Genomic DNA, 25,565 nt, shown 5'->3' on the forward strand with positions numbered 1-25,565 from the left:
TCTAGCCAATGCTTGGCCTTGTATGTTAAATAAAATGCCAAATATAGCAAAGTAGCAATTGAGAATTTAAACTTCAAGTGATTATAACACTGCAAATAATTTCAAATGGAGAAAAAAAAAAAGTTTATTTACACTGTTAAATAGTTCAGTATAGAACTTACATTCACATTGTAGGTTCTCCATCTTGTGTATAAATTACTTTACAGCAGTATATCTTTAGCACAATAATTGCCAATCCACCACCCTTTGCAGTGGATATTAAAAAAGCAATTATTACGTGGCCTGGCTCTAAGTGCTATGGAAAGCCTGCAGCTCTGCAAACCAGTTCTTCTTATGACCTGTTCCAAACAGGAAGTTTTGTTCCTTCCACACACACTTACACTGGGATGCAGTCTGTATAACTTAACTGAATTTATTAATAAATGACCTGCTAACCAGAAGCTTGTCCCATAAGTCCAAACAAATAAGAGTAAGCAATGCTGATAGATATCAGTCACTGTCATACTCTTCTATCTTTAACTCTTCATCCTCCATAACTGCCTGTGCTGCAACTGGTTGGGGCTGACTGGCTGGCAATTCACTTTCTGCTCCTTCACTGGACAACAGATCCTTTCTATCACCTTTGGAATTGGTCATGTTATTCTTTTCTCTTTGCAATTCAGTAAGGTTATCTTCTTCACCACTATCAACATCTGGGAGTCCAGGATCTTTGTCTGTGAGAGCTTCAAGTTTTAGCCTGAAAGCAAAAGCAGACATGAGATTAGACCTTCCACACATTATGTTAAAGGAGACATATTGGATAAATGGAAAAATCCCTAATTTTGTAGGCAGTTATGAATAATATACGATGCTGGTTTCATTTTGGGGTAAAAATGGCCCCTTTATTGGAGCTCCCTATAGATCCTATCAGTTGTCCGTCCCGGTTTCAAATGAAGGGTGGGTGTGACCTAACAGTCCATGCCAGAAGCACAGTAGGAGGGGGAGAGCCAATCACAGCCCTGCAGTCACACAAGCAAAGACAGGCTTCCGTTCTCAGGTCAGCCTAGCTGCTGATTGGTTCCTATCCTACAGTGCCATGTACTCAGAGCCGCCGGCTCCCCTGCACATCCAGAGAATTCAGCCAGCAGGAAGTGGAACAGATGGGCGGGACTAGTGGAGTTTCGGTTGAATTTCTCAATAAATCAGTCAGAAACACAACTTTTTAAGCTCAATCCTTCTATATTTAGAGGAGTATAATTCACTGGTATATTCATAATTTTTATATGATATGTCTCATTTAACATATTTATGTAAGCAAACTGTGCTCATCTTGATGATATGAAGCAGAAGTGATGCTAATAAACCTACTTATTCAAATTAAAAGTGCTCACCAAATATTCTTAGTAAATAACCCCTTTAAAAAGTTTGGCCAACTAACCTTCCTAATTGCCTTTTCAATGGTAATCGACCAACATCTTGAATAAATGTAATTTGTGCTGTAAAAGATAAAATAAATCTATTAATATAATATGGCATTTGTATTATTTTGTAAAACAGTTAAAATTAATAACAAGAGAAGATTTATAGAGATTACAGAAGTTAAAAACACATTGCAGTGTCTGTTTTTTCCACGTCGGGTTTGGAACCAGGATCTGCACCAAATTTTTTTAGCGTCACAGCAGTTGTTTAGAAATTGCCAATATATTCCATATTACTATACAAAAAAGTATATAAGAGCTGACATACAAGGGCTTACAATCTAATGACAGTCAGATGATGACCTCTAAGTTTAAAAAAAGAAGTTAAATCTGCTGCAGGGATTGAGCTCTCTTTACTTGGAAGTCCAAACAATACACACAAATGGCTTTACCAATAATTATATATGGAAGCATGCACTTTCCTTTATTATACTGTCTGGTAACATCCCAGCATGTTTCAGAATGATATTTACATGAAGAAATATATATTCAGAATGATGGAAATCCTACATTCCTCTACAAGGAAACTATCAACACAAACCATTTCCCTGTACAACTGGATGTTTGAAGATGGCTGAACTGTGCTTTTTAAATGTACAGACTTACACTGATTCCTCAATGGATTTGTGAGCATTGCCAGATAAGGTAACACCTGAGTTTGAAGACACATTGGAGAGGAACAGAAGCTTGAGAAGAGTGACCTTGCAGCAAGGCAATTTTCTTGGTGCTGTTAAAAAAAAGAAAAAAAGAATTAATAAACTACATCAAACCCATGATGAAGGCAAAAAGAGAGTAATAGCAACAATTAAGTGTAGCTTTAGAGATTTCTTTCTACCATGACTAAATTCACAAATTAAAAAGTATAAATCTTTCCTTATTTATTAAAAACAGAAAAAAAAAAATGCAGAAATTTATAAAAAAAAAAAAAGTAAAATACCTAGATTTGTGCACTTTAAATCACTTATATAACAGGATAAGCTCCCCAAAAATTGTGGAAAAAAATTCCCTCAAAGCAAAAAGTCTGCAAAAAAAATTGCCTAGGACAGCTCCCATTAACATACATGACCTCAACAGTTTTTACAAACAAATGGCAAAAAATGTAAATTTTTTTTTTTTAAATTTAAAAAAAAAATTGCCATTGGTAAATCTGCCCCTAATTGAAATAAAAGGGAAAAAAACAGAAAAGGAAGCATTTTCTTGCTCTGTAACCAATTTTCTGCTAGTGTGGAAAAGCAGAAGATGACCCCAACAATGAAAGAAAAGACAACCGAGCTGTAACTTTCCTGAACCAAACCCATTTGGGAGTGATTTGCCCCCTTCCTTAATGCACCAATCCAGAAACAGAATGCAAATTGGTTGTAAAACGAAAGCTGCAATTGTTGTAACATGTTAAATTTCTTTCTTTTTGGTTACCCCAATAGAAAAATACCAGCTTATAGTTAAAGAATAATAAAACAACAAGAGAGTTCTATGGAAGGTAAAGAAAGCAAGCTCTGGCCAGTCAGCCTAAAACTCTGGCACCTTAAACAATAGGGAATATTACTTGAATATCTGGCTCCACAACACATTCCACTAAATCTCAAAAAACACCACAGTGTGGAAGCTACCTGCCAATGCACTACTGTATACCACTCACTGATGCTAACAGAGGCAGTGGAGAATCTGCTCACCTTAAATGAATGCCCTGCTATTTTTATATTCAGTATTGCAATATTCCAGGATTAGTGTTCACAGGACAAGTTTTTTCTCCCCATAGCCTGAATTTAGAGATAACTTAACCCATGATCCTTTAGTAACAATTCAGCAGAAAAAAATATGGAAGGGTATAGCAGTATAATTTGTTTAAAAAACACAAAACTCTTGACAAACTGACAGGATTACCTTTTTATTAGCTACTAGCCACTGTGGTTTATGTAGTGGCTTGAAACCAACTCCCCCTTGACAATTGGCAAAAGCTCTGGCACTGTTGGAATGTATGATCCCTCTGCTTGCCACTGAAGAACTGTACACACTCAGCGTGGAACGGGACTGGTAACAGAGAAAGAAAATGTGCATGAGTTGAATGCTTATATGTTCTCATTATCACATACTTTTAACATATTCTTCTGTGGTGGAATCATCTCTTTGATGGTTGAGGGTGCATGTATGATTTGGTAATTTCCCACATCTTACAAACGGATTCCAGCATGAGTCAAAGGTTAGGAATTAACTGACAGAACTGATTAATTCGTTAGCTTGCACATAATTACACAGCTGTCAACAAAATAGTTAACAGATTGCTATCAGTATAACAGTTTTCAATACACAAGTGCAAGATAAAGTTTAAGTACATGTTAGACAAATGCTCTGTGCAAGTGAAGAACCCATAGAATGTACCGCTGCCTTGTGTAACAATCCTTACATTCCAATCACCAGAGAGCACATCGGCGCTGCTTAGATATTCGCTAGCTCGGACTACATCATCAATTTCCATGAAGAACTCCAAATAATTTTGATGCAGATATAAATTGAATAAATCGCCGTTCATGTGAGACTTTTCTACAACAGCCTGATGGGACAAAACAGGAGCAAACATAATGAAAGTTGGAAACAAATAACTAGAAAAGATAAATCTATGTATTAAGGGGACATCTGTCTGTAAAGAATAAAGGACATTTTTGAGCCTGAAAAAAATGTAAAATAATTTGCAACGTAGTATAGTTTAAAATATAACGCATAAAAAATAGTTTTTTGTTTTTTTTTTTCTTTTTTTTTTACAGACTAATTATTAGAGTCTTCAACACAGCTTGTTTTCTGCCTCAGTAGCCAGGTTTGTGCTAGGAATCCAAATGGCTTTACTGACAAATCCTGCATGCACCTCATTTTATTGAGAATGCGCATGTCACTATAAGGGAATGTGTACAGGCAGAGCAGGTAACTGATCGCTAAGATAAGATAACTGTAACAGAGATAGTCAGTCTTGGTAAGAAAGAGGAAATAACCCCACAGCAGTTTTTAATTATATATTATTTTATAAAACCAGTACATTCGTAAACAGAAAACTGCCTAGCGCTAATTATAAGTGCATAATATATATATATATATATATATATATATATATATATATATATATAAAAATACTAATAACATCCCTAAAATTATGTAGTAATAATGATAAATTCTTGTGTCCATAGAAACCAAGCCTGAATAGAAAATCCTCACTGTCACTGTAGATTTTTATTAAATGGAAATAAATGGTTGTTTTCTCACAGTGTTAATATTATTAAGTTAAAAGGACATACAGGAGGTATGATAGGAGGAGGTAATTATTTTACAAGACCATAAATTAGGTATGTATTTAAACTGAGTGTTGTTCTGAAAGTTCCCCAAGCCATGGGAGAAACAGAAGAGTGCTCTCTTCTGGGGTAGAAGTTTAGCAATTCAAATTACTATGAAGTGTCTATAAAATAAGCACTCCCCAGTATTTTTTACTTTACTTCTGCTTTAAAAGTGAAGATAATTACTTGTAAGTATATTTGCATCTTACCTCTGGAAGGACAAGAAGCAAATCTCGATTATATTCAGATAAGTGAGCAGGCAAACGATAAATATCTGTATCCTCTGGTAGGGGCTCTCCTGTAAAGCAATATTTATTTTGTATTAAAGCTGGCAAACAGGGTGTAAAAGGTGCAAAGTTGGCCAATGTCTATTAAGGTGGCCACACACGTGGCGATTTGAGATCTTTCATTCAATCAGCTACTAACCGTTCAGGGCTGAAACGGCAGATAAGGAGGTAGAAACAATAGGATTTCTACCTCCTTCTGCCGATTCAGCCCTGATGGCAGATTTTGCTCAGGCGCCTTCTATGGTGCCCGATCAAAATCTTTAAACCTGGCCGATCAGCGAGTCGACCGATAGCAGCTTCCTGTGATATCGGTCAACTCGCCGACTTGCCATACGCGCACCAAATATCGTACGAAACCTCGTTTCGGTGCGTGTATGGCCAGCTTTACCAATAGCAACTGATAAGATCTTAAGTGCTACATTCTGATTGTTTGCTCTGACAATTTAGAAGCACCTTTTATTTCAATACACTTAATATATTTTCAGGCAGATACAGAAAAAAACACTATATACTTCTGTCTGCCCACAGAGAATGTGTGTCTCTTAACAAGGAAATCAAAGCTTTAATATCAGATATGTAATATGAACTGCTTGGTAAACAGGACATATGCTAGCAATAGAAGAACAGTCTTACGTTTGCAGTAAAGTATTTTTCCCAAGGCACGGAATAAAAAGAGTGAAGCATCTTTTCCACCAATTGCTTGTACTTCATCTATATTTTCTCCACCTTTCTGTGACCCCTTTTTAGACTTTGATTTGGAAGAGGTTTTTCCTGATTTTGTTGCTTTCCCCCTGCTTTTAGAACAGGTATTATTTGTCAAAAATGAACCTGTAACCACCAAGAAAACAAGATAATTTATATAATAAATAATGGTTTATAAAATAAGTACATAACCACAAAAATAACAGGAAATAAACCTTTAACAGCAGAACATTTATTATAAAGCCTTCACAAAATCATTTAAAAATCATTTTCTCAGACACTTGGCCAGAGGAACCTAGGCTTTTTATGGAGGAGCTGGAAAAGGAAGTCACAGGCTAGAGTGGAAAGAGTACCCTCCTTCCCAAAATAAATCCCAAACTTCCTCTCCGAACTGAAATACAACCTTGCCCTAAAATTTTTCATCTTTCTTTTTAAGTAAAGAACAACCTCCCTGTAATCTCATATATATATCCTAATCCAAATACATATATTATTTTTATTTTCTTGTCAGAGGACTATGCTTCACATCCTAAACGGATAGGCGGCAGACAGTGTTTTGGGTAAGTCATCTTAAATGAATCAAGTCCTTGACACAAGCAACAGCAAATTTTAAATTTTAAATGCCCAAATCCACAGTCTCTTTATGTCAACCATGCTCAACAGGTGGTTAAAAGTACCAAAAACCTGGAGCAGCAGAAAAAGTATTTGCTGGGATAATGGATCTAAAAAGGTACAGTAGCTGTTCTCTGGCATTCTGTAAAAGAGCCTGAATGTGTGCAAAAGTCCAGTAAAATAAGTATAGTGTGCTAGGCAGAATCTGTGAAAGTTATCTTTGAAAGACACCTGTTGTGGTGCATTTACATCACATTCTTAAAACCATTTATTTAGTCGGAGAAAGAAAAAGTTGGCAGTGTTTTCTGTATCAGATTAGATGTAGCTGTTTTTATATTTGTACATTTGAGTAATGTAAAATGTTACCTTTCTGGGCTGAAAACTGAAGACTATTAATTGCACTTCGGATATCCCCTGAACTGCCAGTACAGATTAAATCTAGTGATGCTTTATCAGGAATGATAATTTTCCCACCACTCTGTAAAAAAGATAAAATGAAAAAAATAAGAGTACAAATATACTTAATAGGACTTCCATTTCTCTATTAAGCTTGACAAGAAAGTGTCGGAGCTTAATGCTCCCAAACTAACAAGCTGTCAACAGCCTGCAGTGTTCCAAGCAGAATATCAGAATTAGAATTCCAGCTTCTGGCACTGAAATGTTACCTGTATGATCTATAAGTTTAGAAAAGCACACAGTACTGCAAGAAAACATGCACTGGTCAAATCTTTTCTATGATTCAGAATTAAACAAATTTAGCAGGAACTTTATTTTTCACCATTTGTTCAATATACCTACAATAGTGAAGAGAGTGAGATGGGGAGTTCCCCTCTGCTGTTCTTATACTGGACAAAATCAAAGACTTACCATATTTGCCTCTGTGCTAGCAATTCGGGTCAAAACTTTTGTCATGGTTGTTGGTGCTACAGGGTTAAAACTGAAAAGACAAAAAATAGTCAAAATAAATAAAAGACAAGCAGAATTTCTGGTTCATTTCAGAACAGCTATCTGTTTCTATGGTTCAATTCTATTCTAGGTACTATCTGAATTAAGTTTATATGTTCCCCCCATGCGTTCATTGGTTTCCTCCAGGCAGCAATAATTGGCTACTGATGACATTGCCTCTGGTGTCTGTTACATGAATTTTATAGGGAACCTTGGTCTGTTAACTTTAACAGAAATGAACCATCTCTGTAAAGAGCTGCGCAAACATTAGAAGCACTATATAAATAAATGATGGCAGGAATTCTCTATGCAGCCCTTGAATACCCAAGCTGCAGCTTTTGGGACTATACCAGAATCAGTGTCAACCAATAAAACATGTTTAGTTTCATGTCCTGTAAAATGATAAATAATTTTGGCCTGTTGTGCCAAGCACAAACACCTGCCCTAGTACTGTGTGGCAACACTTACAGGAAGAGATTATGTGCCTTAGGGGTTGTGATAATGTTCTTATGCCTACTAGGCAGCACTACTAGACCACAAAGAGAAACATATGGGCATTCAAATTAGATGATGATTATTATTAGTAGCAGTAGTAGTAGACTATTTTCTTAACATTGCCAGGTAGTATCACATTTACATACCTTATATTATTAACCACTAGTTCCTCTTGGATTTCCTTGGGGAAAAGTCTCCGTTGATGGCTCTCCCCACTCAGACTATCTGATATTATGAACACTAAAGGGCAGCGGCCTGTTTTTACAAATCTCCTGTAATGAAAGCCACAGCACAATGGTTAAAAACAGGCATGTACCCAACTCTAAAAGGTAATTAACTGTGTTTTTAAACTTACCTAAGTATATCATGTAAAGAAGAGGGGTCTCGATAAAACTGATTAGGCATATCCTAAGGGAATAAAATACTTTGAATTATATAGTCAGTGTAAAAAAATGTTTGTTCATATATACCAGTGATCCCCAACCAGTGGTTCGTGAGCAACATATTGCTTGGAGATAAGTTTTGGTTGCATAAAACCCAGTGTAAAGCCAAACAGAGCCTTCTGTAGGCTGCCAGCCACATAGGGTGCAACCAAATAGCCAATTATAGCTCTCATTGGCACCCTCAGGAATCTTTGTCATGCTTGTGTTGCTCTCCAACACTTTTTCTCCAACATTTTTTTTTTTTTTCTAAATGGAGCATTCTCCATTTTAAGAATGCTTAATATATAAAACAGGCAATGCAATATTATGCTGCAACTTACATCCACAACAATGATTTTTCTGTCTGTGCTTAAAGATTCACCAACCATCTGCAACTTGTTGTATTTGTTTGCCCTTAAGAGAAAGTCATGAAAGAGAGATGTCTGAGACTGACTGGTGAAAGGCTGAAATCCCATATCTGGGAAGGAAAAAAGAAAAAAAAAACCCGACAGAATTTCAGTCACAATTCTTCTTATTTAAGCTATACTGATAAAAACAAACACTGACTGATTTGTTACAGTACTTGCGAAGCAAAGTTTTCTTATTAAACATACTATTGGTCTACAGCATCAAATATTAGTTCCCACCAAGCCAGTATTGTATAATTCTGCTTGAAAGTAAATTGGATTTGAGCACAGAATTGTAGGGTACAAGGACAAAGCCTTGTTTTGCCTATGATTAAGTGCTAACCGTTATAGATGAATGAATAAACCAATGTTTTAACCAACATCGCCTGATGGTTCCGGCATGTGATTGAAGCTGTTGGTATTTGTGCAAGGTCAAAGCCCTGGCCACAAAAATGCACGCAAATCAGTTTTTTGTTTTATATAAAATGCATTATTTACCCCAGGACTCCATCACAATAAAAGTCACACACAAAATATAGTATTTGATTGTGTGCACGGTTTTACAATTTGCACTTGTGTTCAAAATGAGGTCTATGTGTCTACCTTATCACAGCCAAATAAAACTACTGAAATACAATTAATAAGAAAAATAGATAAAGACAGAAAGGCCATTATTAAATATTATTATTATTATTATTATTATTAAATAAGGGTCCAGATCTAGTTAGTAATGGGGCAAATGTGGGGAATTATGGGTGTTTGCCCACCTCGGGGTTTTGGGAACAGCACAAAATAAAATCACATTTTGCCCTCTGCCACAGTTTTAAACTGCAACTGGATCACTGAGTGGCCATGTGCAGCAAAAACTGCAGGCCAGATCCTCATTACCTCTATCAAAAACTTCAGGTCGATCTTCTTGTCTGTATTCCTGCATAAGAGGATTGATCCATTCCTGAACCTGAATCCCCATTTCCTTAGTAAGAACTTGAATTGTTGCTGTCTTTCCACAGCCTGGTGGCCCTGTTAGTAATAATATGTGACCACCCTGGAAAAAATATAAGAAAACATGAGAATCAAGAGGTTCCCCGAAATCTTCCAAGAACACTTCTTATTGTACTTCAACATCTAAGGTTAATGTGACATTGCGGTTTCTCTGCTGTCAGAGAAGATGCTGAATTGGCTCCATAATGCCCCAATTATTTGTGCAGTGACATGAACCTGATCTGCCTGTCACTGCCCACATTAGACACATTTTGGCCCGTAAAAATAAACAAAATAATTTTGGGGTAAAAATCCCTAAATGATAGATTGCAGTCACTACACATATAATATTGGCCAGCAGGGGGCAGAATCAGAAAAGTGAGAAACTGCTGCACATGGCATTAGCTTACAAGGTGCAAATTTGTAAAATGAAGTGCAAATATTTTGCAGCTGTAAAAGTGAAGCAACCTTTTGGGGGTTATTTTGAATGTCCCTGAGCACTGCTATGATTTGATTGAATGAGTAACTTCACATTATCCTATAGCAGATTCAGAGGGAAGAAAAGTGAACAACAAAGTGTAAAGCCACCTGAACCAATGTATGGTAGCATATCTAGAGAGATGCAACAAGAATTCTGTGAGCTCTGGTTTTAGCTATGTTTAGAGTCAAGAATCTTAGCTGTAAGCTCTATCTGCTTTTTAGCTTTCACTGCATTTTACTCTAGTGACACAAAGAGGAATATATTAATAAATATAAATATTTATCAGTTATAGGTTGAACTAAAATATATACCAGACAGTCCCTTTAATGAATTCCTAAACAAAACCACTTGAGAGCCAGAATATGCATCTGGGCACTTTTATTGTTCTACCTGCAGCTAGCTGGACAGACCAAACAATGATTGTATGCTATAGGTTACAACTTGGGTTTTATATTTACACAGTATTGAAAAAATGGTCCTTCTGGTCTGTTAGAAGCAGCCTATAAATATGATATTGCTGCATCTCAAATTGCAAATGTACATTTATGCAGCATGCAGACTTACAAATGTAAAATAAAATGCACATTTCAAAGGGAAATAACTTTTTCTGGGGGAAATATTCTCATAACAGACCTGCTTCTGTGTCCTCTTCTCCACATGGGTTTTCAGCCAAGCCTCAACCTCTTCAATCTTTTTCTTATGTACTGCAAGCTCTGCCTTTAGAAGGATACAAGGGAACAAATTGTGTTAGAATGGTTTATCATTTTGCCTCTATAACCAGTGTTTGTAAACAAAAATTACTATTTTAATTATTGCTGTAGATCAGCTCTGTCCCAGCACATTAAATACACTTGTTAGTGCTCCTATGTACAAACTTATAAACCAACACCCACCTTATCTTGCTACTTAACAACGCTCCCCAAAGAAAATACTACACTGGTCCAACCCTGCATGATAAAGTGGGAAACGGACCTCCAGCGGGATATCTTCCCCTCACAATGGCGAATACAATGAGATAAGGCCAGAACAGCGTGTATTTGCACCATGGTGACAGAGAGGGCCTACAAGTTGATCTATAGACGGTACTACACCCTTCTTGAATCTCTAACCTAGCGGGAGGTTCTTTCTCTTCTCTCTGCTTCACTGGATGCAGCCCACCCTTTTTCATATGTGGTGGATATGGAAGGCGGTTATGGAGTTTTGAGAGATGGGGGCAGACACTCTCAGCCACCTTCAAGCACAGAATAGGTCCTGACCCTCTGACCGATCTCCTAGGTATGCCAATCAGATCGCTCAAAATCAAAGTCAAGACACAATCTTGTTTCTGTCAGTCTTGGAATTCGTAATCACAGCAAGCAACAAGGAGCCATTTCGTGGGCACTGTTATTAAGGCAAGTTGTGTATCACCCCAAAATCTTGTGTATGCACCAGAATGGGGGACCTGATGCACATGCGCAGGCACTGGATACACAATTAGATGGTGAGGAGGAAAGGAGAAAGTGAGGAGTGCCGTGACCCTTAGGAACTGCTGAGGAAAGTATTGTCTGCCCCACCTTTATGCCTAAGGCATAAAGGCGGGGCAAGCAATATATGATTGACAGCAGGGATTTTTTAAATAGCTTTAGAATGGGTATGGATCGGTTAATTAAAAAGGGGCTTTCATGTTTAATTTTAAAAGGCCTTCAATTATACAGCTTTTTATGTCTGGGCGACAGGTCGCCTTTAAGGTAAAGTGAATCAGATCAATGCAGGCAATCAGAGCGCAACTACAGGGTAAAAGCTATGACCATAAGTTGCTGCAGCTCCCTTGGATGGAGCAAGAAGCTGGGACCAACATAAACTTTCTCCCTCAATGGTGTTGGGAGCCAAATCACCTGTCTCCCTAACTCTTCCCTAGTTTGCTTTTACCCCAGCCCTCCACAGTCCATAGCACACGCTAGCCAGAACCCCTCCACTTGATTGCTAGCCCTGTTTATCTGACAGTGGCAGAATAGAGGCTACACGGCTCTAAATTCAAATACAGAGAAGTGCAAAAGTTCATTGTTTTTGTATCTTTATTATGATAGAAGACAAATGTGAATACTCTGTAATCATTTGTTATTATTGCCATGCTGTATTACTTGGACAGTGTAAGTTGAAAAACCATTAAACTTTCTAAATAAAAAAAATATACTTGTTACTGAAATAACAACAGTACTCTTTTGGATGTTCCCTAATCTAAAGATCTGCATACTAAGGCAATGTTACTTAACCTTGTGTATTTTCACAAGACTGCATTTATCATTAGAAAATTGTACACACATACACAATCAAATTGCTGTATGATTTTGCTGAATGACTCGAACTGTAACAAACAAAAGTTTAGAACTTTTCTCCTTTCCTCAATTGATATTATTTTTTGACCTGCAGTGACATAGTAAACAAGTGTTTTCTACCTGAACATCTGGTCGGTATTTATCAATCCAGGGTTCATTCTGGGAGTAGTCAAAAGTCTGTTGATTTTTATCATTAGTATGGTCTTTAGTAAATGGATTTGTTCTCTTCTTGCCCTGTTTGTTCTCTGTGGAAGACTCACTCTTTGATTGTGCGCATCTTTTAACAATTCCTGATGTCTGAGATGAAACTTTGCTTGTGTTTCCAAAGAAGTCTTCAAAAGATGGCTCAACCCAATCTGTAATCTACATTGAACACAGACAATTACATATCTGCCCAAATATATTGTCAGCTCTCTATACCAATAGTACAAGATATATAACATATGGCAGTCATTCATCCATTGCAAGAGTTAAGAAAAAGTCTTCATAAAAACAGGTTTTAAAAAATAGGCTACTATACAATAATTGTACCTGCTTATGTATATGCTTAGTCTGATACCCGTACAGCACTGATTTGGTAATGCCTATGCACAGACACTAAGCAAACATAAAGAGTTTTTCTTTCTCAAAGTTATGCAGTACTTCATTAATGGTGGCTTTTATTGCCTTGCCAACTCCCTGCCAACTTCTTACAATAAGCACAGTGGCTTTGGGAGATGGAAGGAATGTTGCCCAAGCTTGAGTCTTAATAAAGATACAGTAAGGACTTACTATTTCATATATATATATATATCACTAAATTCATATGGCCTACAATTGCTCCCCTTACCTTAGTGGAGGTTACCTTCCTTCTGTAAGATGTTTTTGACATTATCAAAGTGTCCTATTCCCATCAGCTCAGCAGGTGATAACATAACATATGCTGGGTTTACAAAAAAAAAAAAAAAAAAATATTACCTTGTTTCAAATAAAGTATTAACAGGACTACTGCCACATTACTTACAAAGGCAGCCTAGGTTAGTTCATTAAATCTGTGCATCAACTACAAATATAAATCAGAGACATTTTAACTCACCAACTTAATGTATCTTTGTGCGGTTTTAAAACTACACTGGTGTGCCAAAGTGGGCTTAATAATTTGGCTGCTGGGCCAACTATAATGAAACATTGGGAGGGGGTAATAAACAGAACTGTTAAAACTATCAGCCTTCCAACTAACCTAAGAAACTTAAGCTGCCAGCTTTCCATTCCTGGCTTTTTTGGTCAAATGATTCAGAGAATTGCAGTTCTGCTATAGCTGGACATGGGTAGGTAAACCCCCTGTACAAAGGATTACCCAATATGGTTAATTTAATTATAAATTTTTGCAAGCAGTGTGCCAGTTGCTATTGTTTCTCCATTCCTTGTAGTTGTTACAGTGTTTTGTACCCGTTGTGCAGTTGCTATAGCTTTTACATTCACTTTGCTTTGTATATTATTATACTGGAGCTACACAAATCATAGTTAGACCTGTTGAGATCTATGGGGGTTGTAAGTGAAATTATACATGCAGCTCGGTGGGTGGCAAACATTCCCAGTGCCCTTCAGTTTACCTAAATAGTAATTACCTGGACTATACTGGTACATTTGCTCGGATGGTGGAATGCTGGCACACACCCAGCGTGCCATTGCGCTAAGGGCCTTTATACACTACCAATTCTGGATAAAAGGGTTTTAGTCACCGTGTTGGTTTTTCCCACTATAAAGAAGTGATGTCAAGCTGGCGTATGCAGTTTAATAAGGACAAAACTAATGAAACCTACATCCTGGCACTCCAAGGCAAGCTTTTTGTGGCAGACGATGCTGGGTATTTTAGTTTAAATGATGGCGGGCACAGCACAGATTGGCTAACCCTTGTATAAAGCAAGAATTTCAAAATGTTCCTCTTCCCGCTTGATCATGTAGAAAACCAAACAGGATACCTACACATAAAATATATAAAGACAACCATGGAATTGTATCTAAATGTGTGGCTTTTATTTCATAGGGGAGAAATGTACAAAAATTCAGCTAAACCCGGTAAAGTGGGCTACCCTAACCCCAACTCACCTCATAACAATCACTTAGGGAGAACTTGAGACCAGACAGCAATAACATGAAACCCTGCACAAAACCCTCCCTGGCAGCACCGGAAATAAACAGTCTGTGATGCAATTAGCCAGCAGGGCATTGCAAGCTTACACTCCCCAGCATGGCCAAAGAGCTATACAGCAGCCAGCATGAAACTTCCCTTGGGTCCCGTTATAAAAGCAGCAACTCACTAAGGCGACAGCTAAGTTCCAACAGGAAAACTTCATACGGACTCAGCGCTCACTGCGTGGCTCGGGATTTTTTCGTCACAACCCACGGACGCACGTACTAAGAAAAAAAAGCGCCATCTTTGATTTGGGGCATGACGCCATCCCTATGTGACCAATAGGAAGAGAGTATTGCAGCCTGGGGCTGGGCATTGCAGGGGGGGTGCCACATGGTACAGAGCGTGTGCGTATAGTGCAAGTCCCGTGAGTGGAAGCTCCGCCACCATGCGCTCCCCGAATATCCTTCTGACAGGTAAGGAGCTGCCGGTGTCCCTGGCTCCAACGCACATCTTGCAACTCACGGCAGTCGGAAGCGATTTAGTCGCGGGTTTGTTATCTGTCCTATACAAACCTAATGATAGGGATTTGTACACGTACCACTAGTAAATCTGCCTGCGGTAGCAGTGTTGCCTGTTGCGAGTCACGGATACAGCATACACTATGTTAGTACAATTCATATGCCCCGGCCTGGCAACCTATATGCTGTTCTGAGAAAAGCCTGCCACTTGGGGATGGCACTTAGATTCCTCAGTGTATGAAAGCCTATATAGGGTCCAACCCTTCTCACACATGCATTTTCGTAATGTCTTGGGTTCTGGTTGGGCTTCTGGGTAGAAATAGCTGGATAGCTTCAGCTGGTATTGTCTTATTTCTGCTGGTGATTATGTCTGACGGGTATTTCAATGGGACAGCTGCTTTTGCCCTTTACATACAAAATGGGCAAAACATGGAACAATCCACTGAGTTGAAGGCTGGTTTGTTCCTAGAACAGGTTGCACTCCCAATAACACTGATATCTTGTGCTGTGTATAGCATGGTAAGACAGGATTGCAGATGTCTATGGCAGACCAGAGTAGAACAGAAGTTGTAGTACCCATAATGCTGCTAGGGCCAGGCCTGGCACTGCCATGATATAAAGTAAACCAATCAGGCATGTTTTTAGACCCTGTTGTGTCAAAGGCAAAGATCCCAGCGATGCCCTCCCTGCTAGCAGATCCATGGCAGTACTGCTTTCATTTATTAAAAGTGGGCATGTCTGCTACATCCACAAATGAATACAATTTTACATTCATTGTAGTTTACAAAAATTTAGAAAACCTTTAAAGAATGCATGGCAGACCGGGCTCAACAGGAAAACTGTAGTACTGCGTAACAAAGAATGCACAGCTTTCACAACAGCTTATGTGCTTTGGGTAGTTTTGTTTTGTTAACTTCGTGATCGCTGATACAGCAGTTTTCATTTAAAGCTGCTAACCTGAAACATCAGTCACTACAATACTGCTGGACTTGCTGCTCTCAGCTTTGCATTCACACAGTGGTCTTTGTGAGAACCCCTGATCCATCTCCTTTCAATCAATGTTGGCTGTTATACATTTAAAATAAAAGTCTAGGAACCCCTTGCTAAATCACATAGTGAGTTAATTTTGTAAGTGAAAGGTGGTAACTTAGTTGCTGTAAACGTCTGCACATGCCACAATGGTTCCTTCGGTTTAAAGTTAAGGAAATAAAATGTAACTTTACACTAACATTTACAAATATACTTTTTTTAAGTTGATTCCCACATTAGTCATTTATTACTTTTCACAAATGTTCTAAATATGTAATTTGGCTGGGAGTGCCCAGACTTATGCTTTTAACTGCACATGTTGTTTGGTTTTTTGCCTGCAGTATATCAGCAATGTCCATAAATCAATTTCTCATTCAAATTACTTACTGGTTGCTAAGATAATCTGGACTCCAGCAACCAAATAGCTGCTGAAACTCCAAACTGGAGAGACGCTGAACAAATAGTGAAATAATTAAAAAACTATAACATGAAGACCAATTGCAAATTGTCTTAGAATATTATTCTCTACATTATACTAACTCAAACATGAACTTGTTGCTTTAAGATCTGATAGGCACTGCCTTAGCTTATAAACAGTGTTGGACTGTGGTATCTGGGCCCACAAGGGAACCTTATGCCAAGGACACACTAATGGTGGGATACTATAAAATAAACAGAGGCAAAACAGGCTTAAATGATAAAATGGTCAATTTAAAATAACATTGCCAGGGCCCACTGCCAGCTCCATTTCTTTCTACTGTTTTTATATAAAAAACCCAGCTCCCCGAAGAATGGCTTTATAATTTGTTCTAAGAGATAAAGTATTAGCAAGCAATTAGTGCATCTGTCCTGTCCCCCTGTCTCACACTTGCAGTCATTCTGGAGAAATGTAAAAGCCTGTATACTGTCTTGTTGCTTTAGGGCTCTGGCACGCGGGAAGATTAGTCGCCCGCAACAAAACTCCCTGTTCGCGGGCGACTAATCTCCCCGTGTGCCAGAGCCCTAAAGCAGGCGCAATTTCAGTGAAATCGCACCGCCGCGTATGCCATCCCACCGCCGATTTACATTTTCGCCGGTGGGATGGCAATCCGGGGAGATTAGTCGCCCGAGACACGGGAGATTTGCCGTGGGCCACTAATCTCTCCGTGTGCCAGAGCCCTTAAAAAGTTTCTGTGGAGATTGGCAAAATCTCTGCCCAGCAAATGGCTCATAGAAATGGAAGCTGCGTAAGGGGAGCACACTTTTATAATGCAATGCAATTGTCTAATCTGTCAGTACACAGAGGCAGGGACTATTAAAATATAGCCCAAGCATTATAGAATGTAACTGCTCTTTCTTCACTTTGGCGCCTTTATATAAGGGCCACTTACCAGGCAGTGGTACAAAAAAAGTTGGCAGTGCAAAGTGTTCCCACAAATGAAAACATTAAAATTACTTTATAAAATGTATTAAGTAACTCATGAATGACTTTGGGTGTCAGATTGGGCAGAGGAACAGGGCAAGACTGGCATCTGATGGCACAGTTAAAGGTTTTGATGTGGAGACTGCACACTCATGTATTTACTGTTTTATTATGTTTCACAAGCAATCCAAATCATACCCTTAACCCCCATTACATGCTTTGAGCCTCTTAGGTGGGCAGGGCAGGTAGTTTGGAATCTTGACTTTAGAACTTCAGTGCTAGATTGGATATTATTGAGCTTTTTGGGGAGTGGAAGGGCTTGTATACCTTATTTTTACAGTGAAACTTAAAGGATTGGCTGCACTAATTGGTGTCTGATAACAACAGTCCCCTTTAAGCTGAGCTGCAGGGCTCCATCTTAATACTGCTACTCATCCGGTAAAGCAATTTTCTGATCAGTAACCCTTATTGTAGAATTTGCTTTCAAAAGCAGGTTAGCAAGTGACAGATCACCTTTAAATAAATGCTTGTGTTCCAGCCTTCACTTCTCTGCTTCCTTCCATATAGTCCCTGCCCATGCTATTTCTAGAATGGCATATGGAATATTTCATATAACATTGTGCCACAGGAGTACAGTTTAGGAATATTTCCCATTTTTCTTTGTTTTAGTTTTGGTTGTAGTTCCACTCTTCTGGACACAGGGAAACACAGAATAGTGTATAGGGCTTGACAAAGGGAGCAATTTTTAAAGTAAGTCGATCGATTGATCGAGCCTAGTCTGACTCCTTCCTATACAGAAGGAAGGCTAGGCTCGATCAATCGATTGCCGCATAGTGGACGCTTCCCCTGATACTTCACCTGCATCGCCGTATCGCCTTTCTTCAGATGACCGGAAGCCAACTTTTAAGAGGTATTTTGTACTACAGCATTCAAAATAATAAATGGTTTGTAGGATAGGGCAATTATTGGGGCAGGGTAGAATAGATTTTTTTAGTTAAAAATTTTTAGTGTTACTTTTCCTTTAAACTGTTAAGGGTTTAACACAAAGTGAATATAACCTGTATTAGTTCATAAATAGGTATGTTGTTTCCATTATTTGGTTGTCCATCAGGTGTAAACGTATTTGTTTTATATTGCACATATTTAAATGAATAACAATACATTTTTATCTTTAGACCTATTAATTAATCAAGCTTCTGTTTTACAGGTACTCCAGGAGTTGGCAAGACCACACTTGGCAAAGAACTTTCATCCAGAACTGGACTGGAATATATCAATGTTGGTGACCTGGCAAAAGAAGGTAATCAGAAACTTTTTTTTTTATATTGTAACATGATTCTGGTTATTGTTGTCATATGTATGAAAAAAGGTTTTGCTCTGTATTTGGTTGACAAATACAGGGGAACGCTGCCTGTGAGGCAAGTGTTGGCTGTAAGGGCTCTGGCACACGGGGGAGATTAGTCGCCCGCCTACCCCTGCCATCCCACCGGCGAACATGTAAGTCGCCGGCGGGATGGCAGGGGTAGGCAACTCTGGGAGATTAGTCGCCCGCGAACAGGGAGTTTTATCGCGGGCGACTAATCTCCCCCGATGCCAGAGCCCTAACACTGCTATAATATACAATAATATTCCTGGCAAGAGGGGAATTGGTTGTACAATAAACAATAGGAAAAGTTTACAAAAGGCTAAGCTGCTAAATCTTAGTATTGCTGCCTGCAGTTTTAGCCTCACCTAAGCCAATATTGTCTCACCTAGAATGCTGCTTTTAGAATAACACACTATTTAATAGAGTTCTGTCGTGATTTTTATGGTGTACTTTTTATTTCTAAATTACACTGTTTCCATAACAAATAATTCACTCTACCGTTTAACATTTTATTTTTAAACTGTGACATGCCATCTGCCTATAATACGTGTAAGTTTTTGAGGACATTGGCTATTGTAGGCAGGTACACATAGTATCAGGAGTATAGAGACAGGGACACCACTTTTCAGGCTAAAAAAACAAGTTTATTTCAGGCAAACTCGTCCCAACTTAAATATCACCGGGAACAGTTCATCAGCATAACAACAAAACTTGTCCACACTCAGGAGCCTTTTTTAGGTGTTTCTCACCATCCCCAGTTTTACACATCCATGGTGACTCTTACACCCATGAACACTCTGGATTCTCACTAAGCCTTGCTGACTCGTCTCAACTCTCATATTCTTGGTCACATGCTCCTAACACAGATAGGCAGCCTTCCTGCCCTGTGCCCTGCTCTGAGAGTCAACCCTTTCTGAGTGACCCATCACTCTGAGGAACAACCTCTTGCTGTGTAATCCCACAACTGCAGCGTAATAAGGCAGCTCCCTACAGCTGGGCAGCTGAAGGATTATGGAATGGAAGGTCTTTCCTAATCACTCCAGGAACCTATTAATCCGGCTTTCCCTAAGCCAGTAACTAGACAAAACGTTGACAAAGCCCAATATGGGCAAAACACACATCAGGCACATTAGCTTGATATAGTGATTCAGCAATAGGGGCAATAGGCTAGTGTTAATTGTTGTGGAAGTGCGGGAGGCGTGGGTGGTGTGACTGGGAACGGGTAGTGGGCTCAGCTAAGGGCATTCCCCGCCTAGCAGGCAAGTGGTGGCCCTAATTGCAACTGTGTAACATATGGACAATGTCATTTAACTGTTGAGAGCAAGAATTTGATGTGAACGAGATCCAAGTAACATGTTTGTGGGTACTTGATACAATAAGGGAATTAACTTACCTGGGTTCTGCTGTTGAAATAGATATATACAAACAGTGGCAAGTTTGTTTCACTGTGGAAATATGTATATATAAACAGTGACAAGTAATGGGTATTGATGTTAAGTCACATTTTGCTCAACACAGTGAGTTTTAATTGCTTTTAAACAAATGTTATGTACATAGAGGTTCGTTTTAAATTATCTTAAAAAACAACATTTTCATCTTTGTAGTCTCTTCTTTAAACTTTGCTAGAAAACAGCATTACCTGCTGCAGAACCAGGCATTTTTCCAGGTACTAATTGTACATTCCGCTGTACATTCCTCACAGAACCAACAAATGTATTTTTTAGCTGTAATATTGGTGTGTAGGCGCCATCTCAGTGCATTGTGCCTGTATCTGAGATTTCAGAAGGAGCCGGCACTACGCATTAGAACTGCTTTCAGGTAATCTATTGTTTCTCCTACTCCCATGCAACTGGAGGAGTCCCATAATAGTTCTTACTATTGAGTGCTATTCTGATATCTACTGGGAGCTGCTATCTTGCTCCCTTCCCATTGTTCTGCTGATTTGCTGCTGGGGGGAAAGGGAGTGGGGTGACTCATTCCAACTTACAGCACAGCAGTAAAGTGTCACAAGTCACATAGCAGTAGTACCCTGGGAAATGAACATGAACATTCTGTTTGCGCTTTTAAAAATTGGATTTCAATACAGGATTCTGCTGGAGAAGCTCCTTTAACTGATGTGTTTTGAAAAAATCCCATGACGGTATTCCTTTAAAGAAAATGGGGATTCAAAATGCAAAGGAAAAGTTTTTATGTTTAGTTTTGTAGATAATCTGACGTTTGTAATGGTGTTTTTACCAGTAATGTAAATATCTCATTATTTTTGTTCTCTAGGAAATTTATATGAAGGTTATGATGAAGAGTATGATTGTCCTATTTTAGATGAAGACAGAGTAAGTCAAGAACAATGCATTTTATTTCCTTATTTTTATGTTGAAGGTGACTGAAGCCCTGGCTCTGTGAGATTAGTAGTTTTGCGTAGGGCTTCTAATGTTTAAAAACAAACACATAAAAGAATAGTTGTTACGTGTCATTCATAGTTTTAGCGGCAAAATGACAATAAATGGCAGTTAAACATTCTTTTTGAATAGGGTATATTGTTAATTAATTGGCAAGCTTATAAAGAAGCAAGAAATTCTGTACACACTCCCTTACACACAGGCTTTTCCATCAAATCCATGTAGGATAGGCAAATGTTAATTTTAATTTACGCTTACTCTCGCATCTGCAAAGTAATAGACTACTAGATCAGGGGGTTCTTAACTTATGGGTTACAAAAAAATGGCCCCCTTGTTACTATCTATTGTGGGTCTCCATGCCATGATTTGTTTTAATGCGCTAATATTTCTTCCTGCAATGAAAAAATAGTCTCTTGGGTCACTAATTAAATTTCTTAAGTGCTTGAACTGTCATGTGAGGATTATGCTTGCTCGATGTTCTTCAGCACCGGACACTGCAGCCATCTGCTATAGGCAGGACATTTCCTATTCATTGAACGTAATGCAGAATCTATTAATCAATATAGATGTATTCATTTTTGTTGGTTGGGTTAATATATAAAAATGATAAATAAAGATTAACCAAGTGATTTAAGTGATGTCTTTTAACGTTTCATGGCTCATTTTCCTTAGGTGGTCGATGAGCTGGAAGACAAGATGACTGAAGGTGGAGTCATTCTTGACTATCACGGTTGTGACTTTTTTCCTGAGCGTTGGTTCAACATTGTGTTTGTGCTGAGGACTGATAATGGTTTATTGTACGAGCGTCTAGAGAGCAGGTAAGGCCCCATTAGCAACTATCTTGGACAAAAATAACATTTTAGAGAGGGACGCACAGGGGATGTATGATCACCACTACAGGTATCGGACCCCTTATGCAGAAACCCATTATCCAGAATTTCCGAATTACGGGAAATAGACTCCATTGTAATCAAATAATTCATTTTTAAAAATGGTTTCCTTTTTCTCTGTAATAAAAAAACAGTACCTTGAACTTGATCCCAACTAAGATCTAATTAATCCTTAATGATCATTAAAGGGGCAGTTCGCCTTTAAATTAATTTATAGTATGATGTAGACATTAAAGGAACAGTAACACCAAAAAACAATAAAGGTTTTTTTTTTTTTAAAGTAATTAAAATATAATGTACTGTTGCCCTGCACTGGTACAACTGATGTGTTTGCTACAGGGACACTACTATAGTTTACATAAATAAGTTGCTGGGTAGCCATGGGGGCAGCCATTCAAGCTGGAAAAAGGAAAAGGCACAGGTTACTTAGCAGATAACAAATAAAACCCCTTTACATTCTACACAGCTTATCTGTTATCTGCTGTGTAACCTGTGCCTTTTTTCCAGCTTGAATGGCTGCCCCCATGGCTACACAGCAGCTGATTTATATAAACTATAGTAGTGTTTCTGTAGCAAACGCACTAGTTGTACCAGTGCAGGGCAACAGTACATTATATTTGAGTTACTGTTATAACAGTTTTTATACACATTTTTTTGTATTACTGTTCCTTTAATAGTTTGAGACAATTTGCAATTGGTCTTTATTTTTTTATGGTTTTTCAGCCATTTATCTTTTTGTTTAGCAGCCCTGCAGTGTATTATTTCTGTTTGCAGTTATCTGGTTGCTAGGGTCTTACTTTTTACCCTAGCAACCAGATAGTGGTTTCAATGAGAAATATAAACAGGAGAGGGACTGGACAGAAAGATAAGGAATAAAAAAGTAATAATAAAATTGTAGCCTCACAGTTTTAAAAGCTGGAAAGAAGCAGAAGAGTAATGCAAATATTTCCACAGACTAAAAAATAAATATAGAAAATCCTATTCTAGCAACTTTACAATTGGATTTATTTAACATCCTAAAGATTAATTAAAGGTGAACTACCCCTTTTAATTGTTATTAATTGGGTTACCATGGTTTTTTTTTCTTGCTAAAATGTTACATGAAATCCAGTATCACCCTGTGTTGCCCTGTATAAGAAGTACTTTAAAGGAGAAGGAAAGACTACTAAAGTGTTAATTTCAAGCTGCAGGCATACCTTCAGTTGTCTCAATAGTGCCCTTAAGTCTCCCCATATTTCGCCTGTTCAGATGAACAGACGCCTCATAGGAAAAAAAAAACAAAAACGCTGAGCTCTGTAAACATTCCAAAGACCAAGACTGCTGTACATGCGCAGTTTGTAAGACTATGAGGAAGCTTCCTGCTGATTGGCTCAGATCACACATTCCTAAGGGGGGGAGGGAGTTCTTAGCATTCTCATGGGAGAGAGGAGAGAGCTGCACAGACTCTGGCACAGGAAAAAAGGAGACATGAAATTCTGTGTTTCTTTAATCAGAGGGCTCAGTGCAGTGTTTCTGTGAGTGCTTATAGCTGTATTTACATAAACCTTTCTGATAAAGCTTACTTAGTTTTTACCTTTCCTTCTCCTTTTAAGGTAGTAGAACAAGTGTATGTGCCTATGCTGCTGCTTTTTAATTGTCCACCATGTTTTTGTCTCAGAACCCTGGTAATAACAGATTTTTGCTTGTTCTATTTGAGGGGATACAAGGAAAAGAAACTGCAGGACAACATCCAGTGCGAGATATTCCAGACTATTTATGAAGAAGCAGCAGAGTCATATCAAAAGGAAATAGTGCACCAGTTACCCAGCAATACACCTGAGGATTTGGAGCAAAATATAGAACAAATCATTCAGTGGATTCAGCAGTGGCTAAAGGATAACAACTGAATCCCTAATTTAAATAAAGACTATATTTTCTTAGTAATATAATGCTCAAAGGCCGGTCACATGTTTATGTGCATTTAGGTGGAAGTGGTAAGCGCAACCGAACACAACAGGCTCTATGTTATTTTATATTTACAGTAAAATCAGCTGTATATACTGTAAAGGGCAACTTCTGAAAACAGATCCTTCAAAAAGTGCTGGATTTTGAAGGTGAATATCATTAATAGAGGGTACACCAAGTATGTGACAAGTGGAAAATTATTGTACTGTCATTTAGTCTTGATCTTAACGGTAACATATGTGATTTCTTATGACATAACTTACCTTGAAAAGGTATGAGGCGTACTCTCTTTTATGTAAAACTAATTGCAAAGTTCTAGATCATTAACTACAACATCAGTATATATTCTCTTTAAATAAGTTGATACTGCAGGCCTATCAATTCTTTGTATCAAAGGGGCAGTGTACACCTATGTTCAGCAGTAACCAAAGGATAGGATTTTTTTAGAAAAAAATGCATTGTAACTTAAAAAATCCATATATGCTTTATTTTTTCATTATTAAAATAGTGATATTTCATTTCTACCATTTCTATTGCCTCCTTCCCCTGGTATGTAGGAGGATAGTTCTGTACAGACAAGGCCCTCTATTTTGCAGCTGCTGATTATGTCTTACAGGTAATGAGGAGTTCATTATACAGTGGTTTTAACTGGGGAATAACTAATTATATTCTTAAAAATGGAGGGTAGTATGGATTATTATGTCTATTTACTGGCCTTATGTGAACCCCAGGTATTCGCTGTATACATTTAAGTAGGTAGAGCTGTTAGCCATCCATAGTAAATACTCAGCACCTCCAGTGTTTTTGCAAGGCATGAGGCAGGGCAGCTATTGTTTCCTTACCAGTAGAATGTCGTTCAACTGCAACATTCTAAAGGTAGCTATACACAGCAGATAAAAGCTGCTGATTAATTGGCCTGTGTATTGGGCCTTTAAGATGAGCTGGCCTGACCAATACCTGGCCAAAATTGGTACGGATCCAATTGACAGGTTTGAATGTCCCATCAGGCCTCGCCAAACTGGATCGTAACATGTATGGTCAGCACAATAAGCAACATGTAGCTGCTGAATAAATATTTAAAATTGTATTTTGTATGTAATGGAACCAAAATAAAAAAAAGCTTTACTTTGTAGTAATTTGGAAGAGAGTTTAAGGCATGTTTAACCTCTTTCTTGGGAGATGCAATTTAAGACATATGAGTTGCTTTCAAATCAGTTATGCAACTTTCTTTCATTCAAAATTTTTATCATAAGCGGGAATTTATTTAGGAGGATCCTGGTGAACCACTCAAAACAGAAAGGGGATCCAAAGGTTACGAATCTTGTACCCACTGGCTTACAGTATTTCTGCAAACAGACCCCCGAAGCATTCAGCAGCACTGCACTAACTACATACTGACATGCCCTGTAACATTAACTGCTGCATATGATAAACCTCAAACTATGGCAGTATGCAACACAAATACATAACTTGGGAACCAAGG

The 25,565-nt window shown here is 38.2% G+C and overlaps 2 protein-coding genes across 4 annotated transcripts; one reads left to right on the plus strand and one right to left on the minus strand.

The window, feature by feature from the left end:
- Positions 1-96: 96 nt before the first annotated feature.
- Positions 97-14,811, minus strand: rad17 (RAD17 checkpoint clamp loader component). Of its 3 annotated transcripts, none has more exons than XM_002934815.5 (17): positions 14,722-14,811; positions 13,251-13,343; positions 12,542-12,784; positions 10,740-10,823; positions 9,533-9,689; positions 8,579-8,715; positions 8,171-8,223; positions 7,962-8,087; positions 7,243-7,312; positions 6,742-6,853; positions 5,695-5,889; positions 4,984-5,072; positions 3,859-4,005; positions 3,339-3,485; positions 2,064-2,184; positions 1,418-1,475; positions 97-736 (listed from the first exon to the last, which is right to left on the minus strand). In XM_002934815.5, the coding sequence occupies exons 2-17, from the start codon at positions 13,290-13,292 to the stop codon at positions 490-492; spliced, it is 2,028 nt and encodes a 675-aa protein (XP_002934861.1). In that variant the 5' UTR covers positions 13,293-13,343; positions 14,722-14,811; the 3' UTR covers positions 97-489. The 3 variants fall into 3 exon arrangements, with proteins under 3 accessions (XP_002934861.1, XP_004910861.1, XP_031749461.1); XM_004910804.4 differs by having other exon boundaries at positions 14,510-14,739; XM_031893601.1 differs by lacking the exon at positions 14,722-14,811 and adding an exon at positions 14,224-14,382.
- A 151-nt stretch (positions 14,812-14,962) lies between these two features.
- On the plus strand, positions 14,963-25,214 carry ak6 (adenylate kinase 6). The gene is made up of 5 exons (NM_001017167.2): positions 14,963-15,010; positions 18,694-18,786; positions 21,124-21,182; positions 21,921-22,066; positions 23,835-25,214. Exons 1-5 carry the CDS (start codon positions 14,983-14,985, stop codon positions 24,022-24,024), a joined length of 516 nt encoding a protein of 171 aa, NP_001017167.1. The 5' UTR covers positions 14,963-14,982; the 3' UTR covers positions 24,025-25,214.
- The last annotated feature ends 351 nt before the right edge of the window (positions 25,215-25,565 follow it).

Source organism: Xenopus tropicalis, chromosome 1 (assembly GCF_000004195.4).
Source record: "Xenopus tropicalis strain Nigerian chromosome 1, UCB_Xtro_10.0, whole genome shotgun sequence".
Taxonomy (NCBI): Eukaryota; Metazoa; Chordata; class Amphibia; order Anura; family Pipidae; genus Xenopus; species Xenopus tropicalis.

What these genes read in the sequence shown, in the direction of transcription:
- rad17 (XM_002934815.5), bottom strand. Translation starts at nt 13,292, where the DNA reads ATGTCAAAAACATCTTACAGAAGGAAGGTAACCTCCACTAAG. An exon ending in GAAAAATCATTGTTGTGGAT is followed by an intron (nt 8,224 to 8,578) that starts GTAAGTTGCAGC and finishes TTATTCCCTTAG; the next exon opens with GATATGCCTAATCAGTTTTA. An exon ending in TGCTCTCTGGTGATTGGAAT is followed by an intron (nt 3,486 to 3,858) that starts GTAAGGATTGTT and finishes CTCTGTTACCAG; the next exon opens with TCCCGTTCCACGCTGAGTGT.
- ak6 (NM_001017167.2), top strand. Translation starts at nt 14,983, where the DNA reads ATGCGCTCCCCGAATATCCTTCTGACAG. An exon ending in CTATTTTAGATGAAGACAGA is followed by an intron (nt 21,183 to 21,920) that starts GTAAGTCAAGAA and finishes CATTTTCCTTAG; the next exon opens with GTGGTCGATGAGCTGGAAGA. An exon ending in TACGAGCGTCTAGAGAGCAG is followed by an intron (nt 22,067 to 23,834) that starts GTAAGGCCCCAT and finishes GTTCTATTTGAG; the next exon opens with GGGATACAAGGAAAAGAAAC.